At 45.2% G+C, this 14,550-nt stretch overlaps 3 protein-coding genes across 4 annotated transcripts; 1 reads left to right on the top strand and 2 right to left on the bottom strand.

Moving 5' to 3' along the window:
• Window positions 1-49: 49 nt before the first annotated feature.
• On the bottom strand, window positions 50-7,117 carry smu1b (SMU1 DNA replication regulator and spliceosomal factor b). The gene is made up of 12 exons (XM_084686966.1): window positions 7,025-7,117; window positions 6,580-6,790; window positions 6,018-6,170; window positions 5,682-5,798; window positions 4,932-5,060; window positions 4,326-4,445; window positions 3,556-3,672; window positions 3,072-3,199; window positions 1,948-2,074; window positions 1,698-1,865; window positions 1,105-1,257; window positions 50-719 (listed from the first exon to the last, which is right to left on the bottom strand). The coding sequence occupies exons 1-12, from the start codon at window positions 7,048-7,050 to the stop codon at window positions 621-623; spliced, it is 1,548 nt and encodes a 515-aa protein (XP_084543092.1). The 5' UTR covers window positions 7,051-7,117; the 3' UTR covers window positions 50-620.
• Window positions 7,118-7,630: 513 nt separating this feature from the next.
• Window positions 7,631-10,001, bottom strand: LOC146236641 (stabilizer of axonemal microtubules 1-like). The gene is made up of 4 exons (XM_084687559.1): window positions 9,776-10,001; window positions 9,401-9,589; window positions 8,877-9,082; window positions 7,631-8,736 (listed from the first exon to the last, which is right to left on the bottom strand). Exons 1-4 carry the CDS (start codon window positions 9,811-9,813, stop codon window positions 7,697-7,699), a joined length of 1,473 nt encoding a protein of 490 aa, XP_084543685.1. The 5' UTR covers window positions 9,814-10,001; the 3' UTR covers window positions 7,631-7,696.
• Window positions 10,002-10,608: 607 nt separating this feature from the next.
• Window positions 10,609-13,403, top strand: LOC146236642 (perilipin-2-like). 2 transcript variants are annotated; one of them, XM_084687203.1, is made up of 8 exons: window positions 10,609-10,652; window positions 10,765-10,845; window positions 10,955-11,150; window positions 11,339-11,421; window positions 11,570-11,846; window positions 12,078-12,262; window positions 12,839-12,901; window positions 12,977-13,403. In XM_084687203.1, the coding sequence occupies exons 2-8, from the start codon at window positions 10,819-10,821 to the stop codon at window positions 13,349-13,351; spliced, it is 1,206 nt and encodes a 401-aa protein (XP_084543329.1). In that variant the 5' UTR covers window positions 10,609-10,652; window positions 10,765-10,818; the 3' UTR covers window positions 13,352-13,403. The 2 variants fall into 2 exon arrangements, with proteins under 2 accessions (XP_084543329.1, XP_084543330.1); XM_084687204.1 differs by lacking the exon at window positions 12,839-12,901.
• The last annotated feature ends 1,147 nt before the right edge of the window (window positions 13,404-14,550 follow it).

Consider the following 14,550-nt stretch of genomic DNA (forward strand, 5'->3'; position numbering starts at 1 on the left):
TGAAAAAGAGAACTTCACTGCAGAACAGAGTTTCAGTCTTAATGTTTTTCAAGCAACCATTTAAAATGCTTTACTACATAGTACAGCATAGCAATGTAATGTATGATACAACATCTCAATGCAACAAAATGGAATGGGCATTACTCGCTAAAGACACTGCATCAATCTACAATTTGAAGAAAAGAACAGACCCAACCATAGCTGGATATTCAGGTGTACTGGGACTTTTTCATGCAAAGAACACAGAAAAAAACAGGACAATATTCTTGAATAAATATACAGTAGTAATAGCAAAAGTATCCAACCAATATCTACCATAGTACCATGAGTGACATTAGTTTTATAAATTAACATGTCCACCATAGAGGACAGTGAGAGAGGACTGTCTACATGTTACGTTGTAGGTAACTAGCATGCTGGCAAAGCCCTTCAATACATGTATATAACAAGCATGCATGTCGAACCGAAGACATCCTACATGAACCAATCACAGATCATTTGAAAGCTACATTCAGCCAACCAGAACTCAACATGAGACACGTGGCCCAGCTTTCCCATGGGGCTGGGAGTGTTTGTGTAGTAGACCAGAGGTGAAAAGAGTTGGCTCTCTTGGATAACATTCAGGGCCTCCAAAGCTTGAGAAGGCCATCCTCGCTGTAAGTAGAAAGAAGGTTCTGGTGGGGGTGGTGGGCGATGCCAATCACAGCTTTCTCGTGGACCTGTGGTGGCAAACAAATCTCAGATTGAGTTGAATATTGACAGCGTGACAGTTTCTTGTTAATTTATTGAAAGCTGAACAGGAAGGCCATTCACTTGCCAGTTACCAATACCATTTTAGTCACTGACTGGTGACAGTGAAAACAATATATATCAACTAGTACCTTGCCTAGCTCTGTCAAATCCTCTGGGACACACTGGAAACAACAGCTCTTTCTACACAATCTAACACTTACAGCTTTCCTCTAGAGACAGGGTAGACAGGAACAGTACTTGGCTTCAGCTAACATGCTACAAAGCTGTGTCGTGTTACATACTGACAGCTACTGTTTAGCTACGGCTAAAACTTGGCTGAAGACTGGTGTGTGTTTAACAGTGGGTCCTTACAGTCAGAGTCCTCTCCAGCTTCCCAGTCACTGTGCTGAAGCAGTAGAGGACAGAATCCTCCCCAACACAGTAGATCCACTCCCCTTGGGGTGACAGAGCACAGCACACGAAGTCTGCCCCTTCCCTCCTTCCCGAGCTGAAGCTTTGCACAATCTGGAGAGAGAAAGCGAGAACACCAAACTCATTTGTTTGTTTATATTCATTTGATTCCAGTTTAGATCAATCTTTTAGGAGTTCACAATAAGTCCAATTCATAAAATATTGCGTCTAGGTAAATATCCATGCAAATTCATGCAAATGTGGTTTCAAAACTCAAAAAGTGTTAAGAGATTTGAACAGCACTGAAATGCCTAACAATGAGAACTCAATATGATATACTGCATGTCTGTGTGAAAGACCTGGTCTTATCGCTGTCCCTTTCTCTCAGTCAAGCACTGAAAGAGTTAAGTCAAAGCTTACCAGTACTTTAGTTAGTGTGGTATTGTGAAATCAATGGCTAATCCCGGCTACACTAATTACATTGGATTATAGACTATTGACGAAATACAGTCACTGCAGGATTGATTGAGTGACCGTGACTGGTTGTGTCTTACCTGACCCTGCATGTTCATGATGACCACAGTGTTGGAGCGGCTACAAACCACAAAATGCTCGGGGTTCTTGGGCATGAGGATCACGCTGGTGACAGCGATGTCTGAGCTCAACGACGTGCCCAGCGACTTGAACGTGTGAGCGCATTCCGTGGTCTTCACATTCCACACCTGAAACCATAATAGGGGGCCGTTGTTAAGATTTACTCTAGTCCTAGCAGCACCCACCTCAGCTGCCGCACAGGTGCGCTACCTTCACCGTGCCGTCCGACGAGGCGCTCATGATGAAATGGTCGTCCTGGGTGAACCGCGCCTCGTTCACAAAAGAAGTGTGGCCTCTGAACTCCTTCAGGGTCTTGCCGGACTTCAGCCCGTGGATCCTGCAAACAAAATGGTTGGGAGGTGAAGGGAATCTAATATAATGGCTTTTCACTTTTAATATTATTACTATGTTTTGACCTTTATGAAGGTCAAAAATGTCATTCATGGTTCTTAACTTGGTATAAAATAGTACATTACTGTAATCAATTTCACACTCAAGACATAAGCAATCTTGGGAAATGTCATGAGAAGGTCTTGTCTAATTTTAGACATGAGTTGCCATGGGTTTTGATATGCCAAGCCAGTACCAAATCTCTCTGAGTGCCTGAATGAAGATTTGCATCAGTGCACACTGTGACAAGACAGCTGCTAAACTCCACTAATGCGCTTCTCTTCCCTCTCTTTTTCCATCTACCCTCTTTTTCTCCTCCCTTCCTTCTCCCTCCCTGGCATAAGAGAGAGTTTCTTCCCAAATAAGATCCCAGACTGACTGACATCTCGTGGCATGCAGTGTGGAGGCATGCGTCTCAGCTTTGTCCCTGGGCACATGGCATCTCGGGGATACGCCCACACAGCCCATGTGCTGCTCATACACCGGAAGAGCACAGGCCCACATACTGTGTGGGGAGGGGGGGAGACATCTCAGCAGGGAGGGAGATGAGAGGTCATTTTTTTCTCTTCTTCGCTTGGCATCTGGTAATAGAACTGTCAAGACAAGTGGGGGGGTTTTATATGCTGTGCCGTGTTGTGAATGTGTGTGTGTGTGTGGGTGGGTGTGCGCGAGTGTGCGGGAGTGTGTGTGCGTGAGTATGTGTGGGCGAGTGTGTGTGGGGGAGAGTGTGTGTGCGTGAGTGAGCGTGAGTAAGCGTGTGTGAGAGAAGAGACAGTGCATGAGAGGGTGGGGATGAGAGTGCCCTGATGGGTGCATGTGTAGGCGGACAGTCAGGATGCAACCAGCCGCGCACGTTTTCCATGTGAGAGAGTTTTCGACAACGTGAGGCTGAGCGAACAGGGCCGCAAGGCTGCGTCATCCGACGTCAGGCGACGGCGTCTTACCGGACGGTCTGGTCAAAGGACGAGCTGAGCAGCTGGCTGCTCTCCCTGCAGAAGCTCACGCTGGTCACTCCTTTGCTGTGTGCACGCTCGAACCTCCAAAGACAATGACCGCTCTGGATCCTCCACACCTGTGTGTCCACACACACACACACACACAAGGCAGGGTCGTCAAATAACTATATCTAGGAAAGCTTCTGTTGAATCAAAATTTGCATTACATTACATCTTGGTGCACAGTAACAAAGCTGCTGTTGCTCTAATGGCTCCAGGATGTTATGTTGTTGTAATTGTAGCATCTGTTGAATAGTGTACCAGAAGGGGCTATTAAAGTTGGCGTGCTCCATTTTTTTCTCCAAGAATTAATCCCTGAGCCTAGATCTACCTCATCAAGTTAACAACATTTGTGGCGTAAATAACTCTATAAATGTCACAATGGGGGAAGTGACATTTCAACAGATGCTTGTTGTAACAAACGGTGGTGCACCATGATCTTGCCGCTTTGTGCTCCGGTGGCCAGCATCTCTGTGTCCCTGCTGAAGCCCAGACACAGCACAGCCTCGTCCATCATCATGAAGTTATCCTGGGCCTGGTACTTCAGATCCTGTTCCACACACACATACACACATACACACACACAGTTGCCCATTGATAAAATACCAGTGCTTTGCTCTTCCCTACTATAAGTTGCTACTTGCAAGGACTGCAAGAGACAGATGAACAGAACACTGCATCACTTAAATGGGGAGATAAGTAGGACAAAATTAAGAAAACACTTTTCCAGCACCTTGTACCATGGTGTGAATGTTTGTTGTTCAAAAGGTAGGTCTCCTAGAGCACTCATCCTAAAACTGTGACCAATGAAAATTAAGCTGATGCTTATCTTTAACCTTAAAAAGTGGCAGCATATTACTGTGACGACATCATCAGGGGTGAGGCGACCTATATTCACCACCCCAAGAGACACCAAAAGTGAGTAAAGTCTGACAAGAAATTAAGAATGAACACTTGTATTCCTCTTCAATCTAAACTGAGATCTCCTTACTACAACTTGTGTGGCGGAGAAAACAAATCATTTCCATATGTTTTCTGTGGTACTCCAAAGATATTTGAAACACTGTACAGTCAATGTACAGTCTTGGTACAGGCAACACAGTTTGGTTGCCATCTTTAAATATTGATAACTAGTACAAAATGATCTTCAGTCCATGCAGTTAAAGAAAACAAATTCTAATACTAACAAACAAAAGTCCTTACCTTTCGGATTTTGCCCGTGGTGAAGTTCCAGACCTCTATAAATCCGTCCACTGACCCGGTAACAAGGAACTGTCCGTCTGGCGAGAAGCGAGCACACTCCACGTGGGACTTGTGTCCAAACTGAACAGTGGACAACAGTGTTATACCTTTTAACACTGAGTGTTTCCACAGTACATGCAATAGTTTCACTATCGCACCCACAGAAAGGGGAGTTGGGTACTCAACCTCAAGTCTAAGGGAAAAGCTAAGTTGGACTATGTTCCAGTGCCAGACAGCAAACTTCCTAACCTGGAGCAGAACCCTGCATGACAGATGATTTCTGGATGTATATTGAATTAAGTGATGAAAGTGCATGCAGTGACCCTGGCCGAGCCCTGCAGGCCAGCAAAGCAATTATCTATGTGTGTGTGTGTGTGTATCTGTATGTGTGTGTCTGAGGATCTAACTATAAAAATAGGATTAACATTGCCACCAGTGGTGACAAACATTGAAGTTTGTAAAAAAAAAAGTATAAATCTAACGGGATTGGCTGGCCATGTGGGGGTCTTCCAGATGATTGGCTGTCCAGCGGGTAGGTGTGAGTGTGGAGGCCGCAGTGCACCCTACCTTGATATGCCTGCATAGCTGGCTGGGGAAGCGCTCCTCCTCCACGTCTCTCACTGCTGCCTTTCCCCTGAACAGGTCGATGGTCATCCCTGCTGAAAGCTGGCCCTGGTGCTGCTGCCACTTCAAAGACTGGGGTGTGTGTGGGGGGGGGGGATTGTGTGTGTGTTAGTCAGTAAATGAGAAGTGGTGCGAGAGGGCAAGCGATTGAGTCCGTGGGAGGGAAGAACGGAGAGAAAGAAGAGAGAGATATTCATTAAAATAAGTTTCAGATATCCAAGGCCACAGGCATAGTGCAGGCGGAGGAGGGGAAAACACAGGATGTGACACAGTAGGATAGAGACGAAGGCAGAGGAGGAAGACAATAACAAGAGGAGTCAGTGAGGTCAAACCACATACCAGCTGGAATGGCACACAGCTCCTGCAATGCTTAGACCATGCAAATAAGCTAACAGCTCTTTCCTGAAATAATTATTAGGATTTGTGGAATATAATAGGGATTGGCCACATTTGAAAAACACAATCTCTGAAAAGGGCTACTTCAAATGTTTATCAAGGCTGGATTTCAGATCAAATATAAAAATTACTTCAGCAACCGTGACTAAGAACAAGACAGACAACAGTCAGCAAAAAAAAGACAGAACACTGCCAAAACTGGCATTCTGGAATGTTTAAAATGCTGAGTCAAATCTTCAATGGGTTGTTGTAGTCGAGTGAAGTGCAGAATAGAGTGGAGGTTATGGATACACTTACACTCACCTGCCCCAGCAGGGCTATGAGACGAGAGGGTGGCACCACGCTGACTTCCCCTGCAAGGTCTTGGGCAATTATCGCCCGCCTTTTCTCCTTGCTGTTGCCCTCAGGATATGCCTGTACACATAACGGGTAAAACAGATGGACAGGAAATAGTGGTCAGCTGCCAGATGAGCAATTATCATTGTTAAATTGTGTAACTATGAGAGATCTGTCGAGAGAATAATGTCAATATCAGGATACCACATTTTTCTGATGTAATAGAAAACATGAAATAACATGCAAAATGTATGTTTTGGGGTCCTTGGTGTCTGAATGGGGGGGGGGGGGTCTTACCTCATGGGGATCAAAGTAGGAGCGAGCAAGCAGGTTCTCCAGGAGGGTGAACCTCTCAGGCTGGGTTTGTTTCAGCATGATCATGGGGTCGGTCTGTCGGAGGAGAGAACGGGCTGCCCCCAGCTCTCTCAGCTCTATCAGCTCCAGGACCACCTAGCAGGAGGAAAACAACCTCGTCAAGTCTAGTTTTCTCCTACGCCTTGTAAACAAAAATGTGTTTCCTACAGCAGTGAAAGCTTTTTTTGTGGTTGGTTAAAAACAGCTTTAGTTCAAGGTAGAAATCTCAGATAGCTGGGGGTCAGATGGCTGAGTGGTTAGGGAATTAGATTAGTAATCAAAAGATTGTCGGTACGATTCCGTTGTGTCCTTGGGCAAGGCATTTAACCCTCCTTGCCTCAGGCGAATGTCCCTGTACTTCCTGTAAGTCGCTCTGGATAAGAGCGTCTGCTTAATGTAAATTTACAAATCAAATTTAGTGGTTACCTAAAAGACAAATAGGCTACATGAGAAAACTATTGGAGTAATGCTGTGTCAGAATGTCATTTTAATATCGCAATCTCACCTGCTCATAAAGGTCAATAAGGGTTTTGTCGGGGAGCTTGAGTGACTGGATAGCTAATAGAACCGTGTCCCAATGGCCATTGTTGATGTCCGCCACGAAGCTGTCAATGCTCTCCACGGTGTTGAGCGACACGGTGGTTTCCTCTTGCAGGGTGGTCAGCGTCCGATAAAGATTGTTCTCTTTCAAATATTGCATTATCAGACGAATCACGCTGGAGGAGACACAGTTACGGAGGACATTGAAAATTTACCTATAGGTCGAAGAACGAATGCCATGAAGATTATTTTTAACTATTTGTTTGCTACCATGTTCTTTACAATCACTTGTTGACAAACAACATAGGACATGACAAATAACACGACTCAATTCGGAAAGTTTATGGGATAAAAATGAATAATAATTTAGTTATTAATAATGCATATACAAATACCGTGAATACACTTACTCGGCAGATTCTACCTCTAAAGCCATGATGTCAGACCAGATGCAGCTCTCCGAATGACGATACTCTGACTCCGCTGTTCTCTCATTACAGACGGCCACGTGAAAGATGTTTGTTGGAGACCGCCCAGTCCACGTGCGTTTGTATCTCGCATGTTGCAGTCACTCCGCAAACCTCCACCCCCGCGGTACCCCCAACAAACTGCGGCATGACACCCGCCCCCCAGAGGAGATGTTTTTGCAAATCCAATTGTGCACACTGCTGTCAATCCACCCAGAAATAGCTGCATGTCTTTGATATCGCGCATAACAGACTAACATGTGGGACACATTTAAATCACCTGGCAATGTCTGCATGAGGAGGCGTGGGGGCCACAACAAGCTTGGACCCCCTTGTGTCCCCCCTAAATGCAGAGGCTGAATAATTGTAAGCATGGTCTTTTACCTGTTAATGCCTGACAACAATAATGTTTAATGTAACTGGCCCCTTTAAAAGTTCAACTGGCCCTAGCTTGGCCCCCTACAAAGAGAAAGACAATTATGTAATATCTAGTAGTACCTGACCCAGACATTTCATTCAAATAAACTTTAGAACTTGAATTAAAACTTTATTTCTGATGCAAACACAGTCCTAAGATTACATGTAATATACGAAAGGGGGCTAACCAACCCAGCATCAACCAACCCATTTGCGAACAGCCGATGTGACCGGCCTGGATTTAACAATGTGACTGGGCTGGGCACTCGCGATGGAAGCAGTGCCGGAAGCTGGACAGATTGGCCCCATCTCCTCTGCTGGAGCGGCTTGGTAGAGCAGGTGTCCTCCGCTCCCCTTCGATTTGTAATGGAAGCCAGGTGGGTCGCTGAAGCTGGCGGGGCAGGGCTGGAACTCCCGGGTCACGTAGGAGGTGTTGTAGACAGTGTTGTCATCCAGCTTCATCTGGCTCATTGCCTTCGGTATTGGCTTGAAGCTGACGGCCTGGGGGACACTCTTCTTGGTGTACTCAGACCGGTTAGTGGTGGTGGTCTCGAAAGCCCCTGAGGGAGGGCTGATCTGCTCCCTACGGACCACCTGACAGCGCTTCTTAGCCTCCCAGGCACGATAGTCCTCCTTCATGGTGGAGCGAGCCTTGAAGGGCTTCCCTTGGCACCAGGCCTTGATGGGAGGACGAGCCAACTCTGCCGGCTGGCCCATCTGCCCTCCAAAATCCTTGTGGGCTGTGGAGATTGACTCTATGTCACCCTCCGGAGGACAGTGTGTGGCAGTTTTCCGCTGGAAAGACTGCTGCACAGGCCATGCCTTGTACTTGTCCTTAGTCTCCGAGCAACCTTTGAAGGGGACGGTGCTGGCCTCATAAGTGGATATGGTTTTAAAGGACTTGGCCACCTCTCCTCTTAACCCCTTAAAGTCTTGTCTGTGTATGCTAACCCCACAGAAGGGCACGCTGTTGGGCTTGTAAGGGACTTTGGTTTTGGGCAGTCTCTGGTGGGTCTGGTGTGGCACGTACATCAGTTTGTAGTTGGAAATGCCCTTGAACGGTTGGGACTCCTGGATATCAGGGGTTGGCTTGAAACTTTCTCGAACCTCAGCTGTAGGTTTGGGGCAGTAATGGTCCTGGAATGTTGTGGTCCCGATAAACTTATCCTCGCTCACCTTCAGGTTGTCACTCGTTCGGATGGCCTCTGGTCGAACTGCATCCCAACACTGGTAATCCTCTGTGGATTGAGAACAGAGCATCAGCATCTTTTGGGATTCTTTTGGAGCAACTGTACATGTACTGTTAATCTAAGTGTATCTTTTATAAATTGTATTTACTGGTATTCAATCTACGCTACAGTTGTTTGTGTGCCCGTACCTTTATACAGCGTCTGGGTGTCCATTTTAACCGTTGGGACTTCGTATTTTGCAGTTCTATTGGCAACAATGTTCTTGTTGACAGAGAATGGCTTGAAGTCCCTCATGTATGTGGTGGTCAGTAGCATGGTCTCTGTTGGTGTGATGTACGTACTGGAGGCCTTGGGCTTGGGTCTCTGTATAACTGTGTGTGGAATGTAGTCAGACCTGCAATAACAATTATCACTATTAGTAGAGCGCCTCGAAAACAGCACGACAAAGTGCTTAAACAAACACATCACAATGCAGTTTGATTGCCAGTGTGTCAAAATGACTTGTATTACAGATCTTTGCAAAGACCTTAGCTGTCCAAAATGACTAGTCTGAGTTTGACTCAGTTCAGGGTTTAAGTGAAGGGGTATAAAAACTCAAACATGGATGCAGCATCTGCAAACCAAGCAAGGTAAGTCTACCACTACATGGCCTAAACAGTGCAACCCTAAGCAGGCCATGGCATTCACAGTCTTGCAGTGTAAAACAGCTAACCTGAAGGTTGTGGAGGTATCCATCTCAGCTTCCGATGGCTTGTATTCCTGTACTACTTTTTTGGACTTCCTGGGTACCACGCCTTCGTGAAAATGAAATTGATCTTGGTACTCCGTCAGTATGCATGCAGAATCAAGGAGGGAAGTCGTGATAACCGGGGGCTGAGGTGTATGTGGACACTGATGTCGACTGAAAATTAAGAAGGATCTTTAAAAACCTATTGAGGCTTTCAGCCATGTGAAAGGATTGAGACAATCTTGAACTGCAACAGCAACTCAAGGACTTGGGACACTGTCACCAATAGGTACCTTCGGCGCAGCTCATGCAGTGCATACGGACACATGACATCACAAATTGTCTCAACTGTAAACTCACCCACAAGTGCAGATCTGACATTTGCACTTGGTCGCCATATTTACTCCAAGTCAATTAATTATTTGTCTTCAATAATTGTGGAACTATTTCGTTTTTCTTCAGAAAGTAAAAACAACATTTTGGACAAATGTCTCTATCTTCATTTCCGTAAAATATAAGAAATTAATTAATATTTAAAGTTGCATACACGACTAACGCAAACATAACAAAAGACAAACTCCTTGCAAGCCCATAACTTTGGGAATTAGGTAGGTTCTACGATGTTAGGACTGATGTCATAATCATACATGCAAACGTATCGATGTTTATGACGTATGCAATCGCGTTTACATGTCTAAAATCATCATGACTCCCTTATTTCTCCATCGAGTTGGATCATCATCGCTCATATTTTACCTGTGTAATCTTACAAGCCACATAGTAACCGCTGCTCTCCATATCTTTGATCATCATGTTCAGCACCATGGAGAGCTCTATTGCGTTCCTTGACCACTGTGCTGTGGACATTTCGACCCCAAGCAAAAGTGAAAAATGGACCATGGAAACGTGGACTATTGGCAGTCTTTCGTGGATACTTTTAAATGTAGTTTGCTAATGCCACATTTACATAATTGAGCCAAGATATTCTAGAAGCGGAAATAAATAAACGTTCATGTGTTTGCTGCATCTTGCTGTATTTCTTTGTGCGTAATCATCTATTTTTGTCAAAGGAATAATTATACCCACTCATTAACATGAATTAAAATGTATCACAATGAATGCACGATTAATCCATGTCACGTGCGAATTCGTCATTACGCTTTTAGGGCAGTGTACGTAGACAAGCTCACGAAATGCGAAAGAGAAGTGTGGGTTTGCATCGACAAAGGGCTCACAGGTAGGCTACGTCTAACAAAAAAGTTTGCAAGGTGATTGCACTGCAATAATAAAACACTTTTTAAATACTTATACAACACAGAAATTACCGAATTTAATTTAAATTATTCAAGCAACCAATCCACAACAAGACGTTGAAAAAAAATATATCTCAAGTGCTGCCAAACATGACGTCTGGAACAAACAAAAGTCAGGTTGGTGCAAATAAAGTTCGAAGCCCTATACCTACTGAGATCATGCTTTTCCGTTGATCTTTGGTACATATTTCGTTTTGATATATTTAGCAAAACAATTTTCTTTCAGAGTGCAATTTATCGCATGGCCACCCTCCCCGTGGTAAACTCGGCGTATGTGCTTGTATCCGTGCTTTACTGTGACACAAAGCGCACACATCCCTACATCAAGTCCATGTGCGAGGTGGTGGAGACCGGCGTGAAGAGCATAACCTCAGTGGCTTATGAAGGAGCCGCTCCCATATTTTTCAAACTGGAGCCGCAAAGTATGTAAAAAGAAAAGTTTGCGTTGTGCTGCCGGGGTATAAAGAACATTCTGAGAGCTAATCTTCATTCTTTATGGTTGAATAACGATATTGTGCAACAAGTTTGTTTTAATTTTGCGTGCGTGGACATGGATGTTCTAGTAGGCCTAGCTTTAGCCCAAGTCAATCTTGACAAACTTCTGTTTTAGTTTTGGTTGTGAATGAGCTTGCATGCAAAGGTTTGGATAAGCTTGAGAGCGCTTTCCCAGTCCTTCACAAGCCTTCCGAGCAGGTCAGTCTCATGTTTCTGCCCTATTATCGATCCAGACTACTACACTAATTACTACATAATTCACACTTGCTGATATGTCTTTGACAAACTGTCAGTGTAGGAACTCCTGTGGCTTTGATGTTTAATAATAATTCTGTACACCACCAAGATTGTCTCCAGTGCCAAGAGTATGATGTTGGAAGCAAGAGCGGCAGTGTCCATCGCGATCCACGGAGCCAAGGACTGTGTGTTGTACACCTTCGTTGGTCTGGCGGGGAGAACAAAAGGAGTGTTGACGGAGACCTTTGTGCTGATAGAAGCTGGTGGGCTCAATGTCGTGCCCATCAGGAGAGCCGCCCGCCTGGCTAGCGACGGACTGGACTCAGCATTGAGCATGTCTGAAATCCTGGTGGACCAAGCCCTTCCACCAACCGATGAAGAGATGGGTGAGTCACAACTGTCTTGACATCATGGTTCAGTTCCCATGGTCAGCTTCTCTACGAGAACTTAGTTTGGAACTCTGTCACATTTCATTAATTATATGTCCAGCTGGTGGTTGAAAATGTCCCGTTCAACATATTCCTTATAAAGTCCTGGTATGTTATCTTCTCATGAGAGCTTGAGAGGAAACGCTGAAATTCAGGGTTCTCTTCTCACGGTTCACATGTTGCCCCCAGAGGAACAGGTGAAGACGGTGACAGGCTTTGAACTGGTTTCAGCCAGACCCGGCAACTCCGCCCGTCTGGTGTCCCTTACAACCAAACTGTGCAGGAGAGCCTACCGCCAGACAGCAGCCAATGTGCACTCGGTCAGAGTCCACAGTCGGGAGTCCATCTCCCTGCTCCGACACAGCATGGACCTGGTGAGTCTGGACAGGGCCGCTACAACTGGGGGTTGAGTCAGGAGACTTGGGTAGTATTCAACATGATGAGTGTACAAATCAAATCAACATGTATTTGTATAGTCCTTTTTACACGCAAGCATGTCACAGAGGGCTTCACATACGCCCATAGAACTGCCCCTCAACCAACCTAAACCAACAGATACAGACACGTTGGCGGTATGGTTCTCCTTCGTGACAGCTCTGCCTGAGAAGACCAGCTGAGACTGTCTCTTCCTCAGTGGACGACAGCTTACATCCTCATTCCCTTGACATATTTGCAAAGACAGAAAAAAGGCTGAAAGCTAAGATGGTAGAGACAAAACAGAAATTGTGCATTATTAACGCACTTACTCAGCAAGAGAGAACTAGGCCACCCAGTTTTAAAGTTGTTGGTGAAAATAATTGGATGTGCGTATTATCTATGACATGACGCAGTGCCCCTCTGAGTCATGCTCCGCTTGTTTCTTCCCACAGTTGTTTGATCAAATATCAACATTCTCATTTCTTCAATAGTTTATCAAAACTGTACTAGAGGTTATGTCATGGTGTGTGCAGGACAAGCTGGGCGGATTGTTAAGATGGACCAACCTAGGGAAGCAGGAAGTCAAGGAGACGGAGGTAGTTGGATTGGCAGTTTTCAGTTGGTTTCAAGATATCAAGTTTTATATTCAAATCCTTACCTCATGTCATCAGAAAGACGTGTTCCATAGTCTGGTAGCAGCCGCAGGCCACGACAGCCAGCTGCACACCAGCAACTTCTCCCTGGGTTGGAACCTCAACAACCTCCCCAGCCACCTCCAACAGCAGGCGCTGTGCATGCTGCTATGTGCCTCCCAGATCTTCAACAACTTCAGTGGGACTGCTGCCCAGGACCACACTCTCACCCTGGCTTCCCTGGATGGAATCCTGGACTACCTGGTCCACAACACGCCCCTCAACTGGCTGGTGGGGCCCTCCTTCATCACGAAGGGCCCTGTTTCTCCCAGCTGTCCAGAGAGCAAGAGGGCTTCTAGCAAAGCATCCACATTCCAGAAGAGGCGTAGTGCTCCATTTCTCCAGCATTACTGATGCAATTCACATTCTGGAAGTCAGGTGTTTAATAAATCTGCAATGCATGTTCTTTGACCTTGTATCACTGTTCTACATACCATTAGATATGGACTGTATCTAATAGCATCTACATGCAAGCAATGGGTTTCAAATCACCACAAAGCCATACTGAACCATTCCCGGTATAAGGTGAATCATTTGCTGTACCACAACCATTGTCAGTCTCCCCTCACATGCAACAGTGATCCAAAAAAGGCCATCAAACTGGGGCTGTATACACGAATCATCTTAAGGATAAAAGTAGTTTGTAATTTGCCTATGTAGGAGAAACTGATGATGGGTGTCAGTCCTAATTCTTCTAGTCTAGAGCAGTGGTTCTCTTTTTACACCCCGTACCACCTCAGAAAATATGACTCCAAGTACCACCATTGACAGACTTTAAAATACAGTAGTGTAAGCCAACCCTATTGAGATAGTTAACGCCGTAACTATCGTGGAGGTTTGCATGCGCCAATACCCAGGAACAGTCAGGTAGTAGCACATGCAACATTTGTTTTTTTGAAACATAGGGAAGGCCAAACTTATATTAAATCAAATTTCATACGCGTACCACTAGAAGGTGGCACATGTACCACCAATGGTACATGTGCCATAGCTTGAGAACCACAGGTCTAGAGGATGCCTAGGTCACCAAAACCAAATCAATCCTAAAATGTATTGCTGGCAATCCACTTTGGATTATATACATTTTGTGATATTAAGTGTCACCTTAATCACAACAGTATAGTAGAGACGATCAAGGATGCAGTCACTTAGACACACAGGAGATCAAGGTTGACAACCCTATGCCACTTGGCCACAAGGAAAATGCAGCTAGTGCAGACAGACCCTCAGCAGCTTTGTGAATAGGTTTTAGGAGGAAACACTACGCTAAGAACTTGCACTGCTTTTTAGGAGAACCCTTCGTGGCTAGATGACTAGACGCCTCTGGTGAATAGCCTCCAGGTGGGGGCACCGACCAATTGAAGGGAGCAGAGGTCAGTGATGTAGAAACGTTTCCATTTAAGAATCTTCAATGTTTCTTCACATTTATCCATGCTTAGTTTGTCAACCTAATTAGGTGTATCAACCTTGTGAAACATGTACCACTAATTCAAATTCAGGTGTTTGTAGGTCTCCAACAATGGGTACATTCCTCACCTAGTTCCATCTGTCAA

This window comes from Hypomesus nipponensis, chromosome 22 (genome assembly GCF_054491055.1).
Source record: "Hypomesus nipponensis isolate SF chromosome 22, ASM5449105v1, whole genome shotgun sequence".
Classification (NCBI taxonomy): Eukaryota; Metazoa; Chordata; class Actinopteri; order Osmeriformes; family Osmeridae; genus Hypomesus; species Hypomesus nipponensis.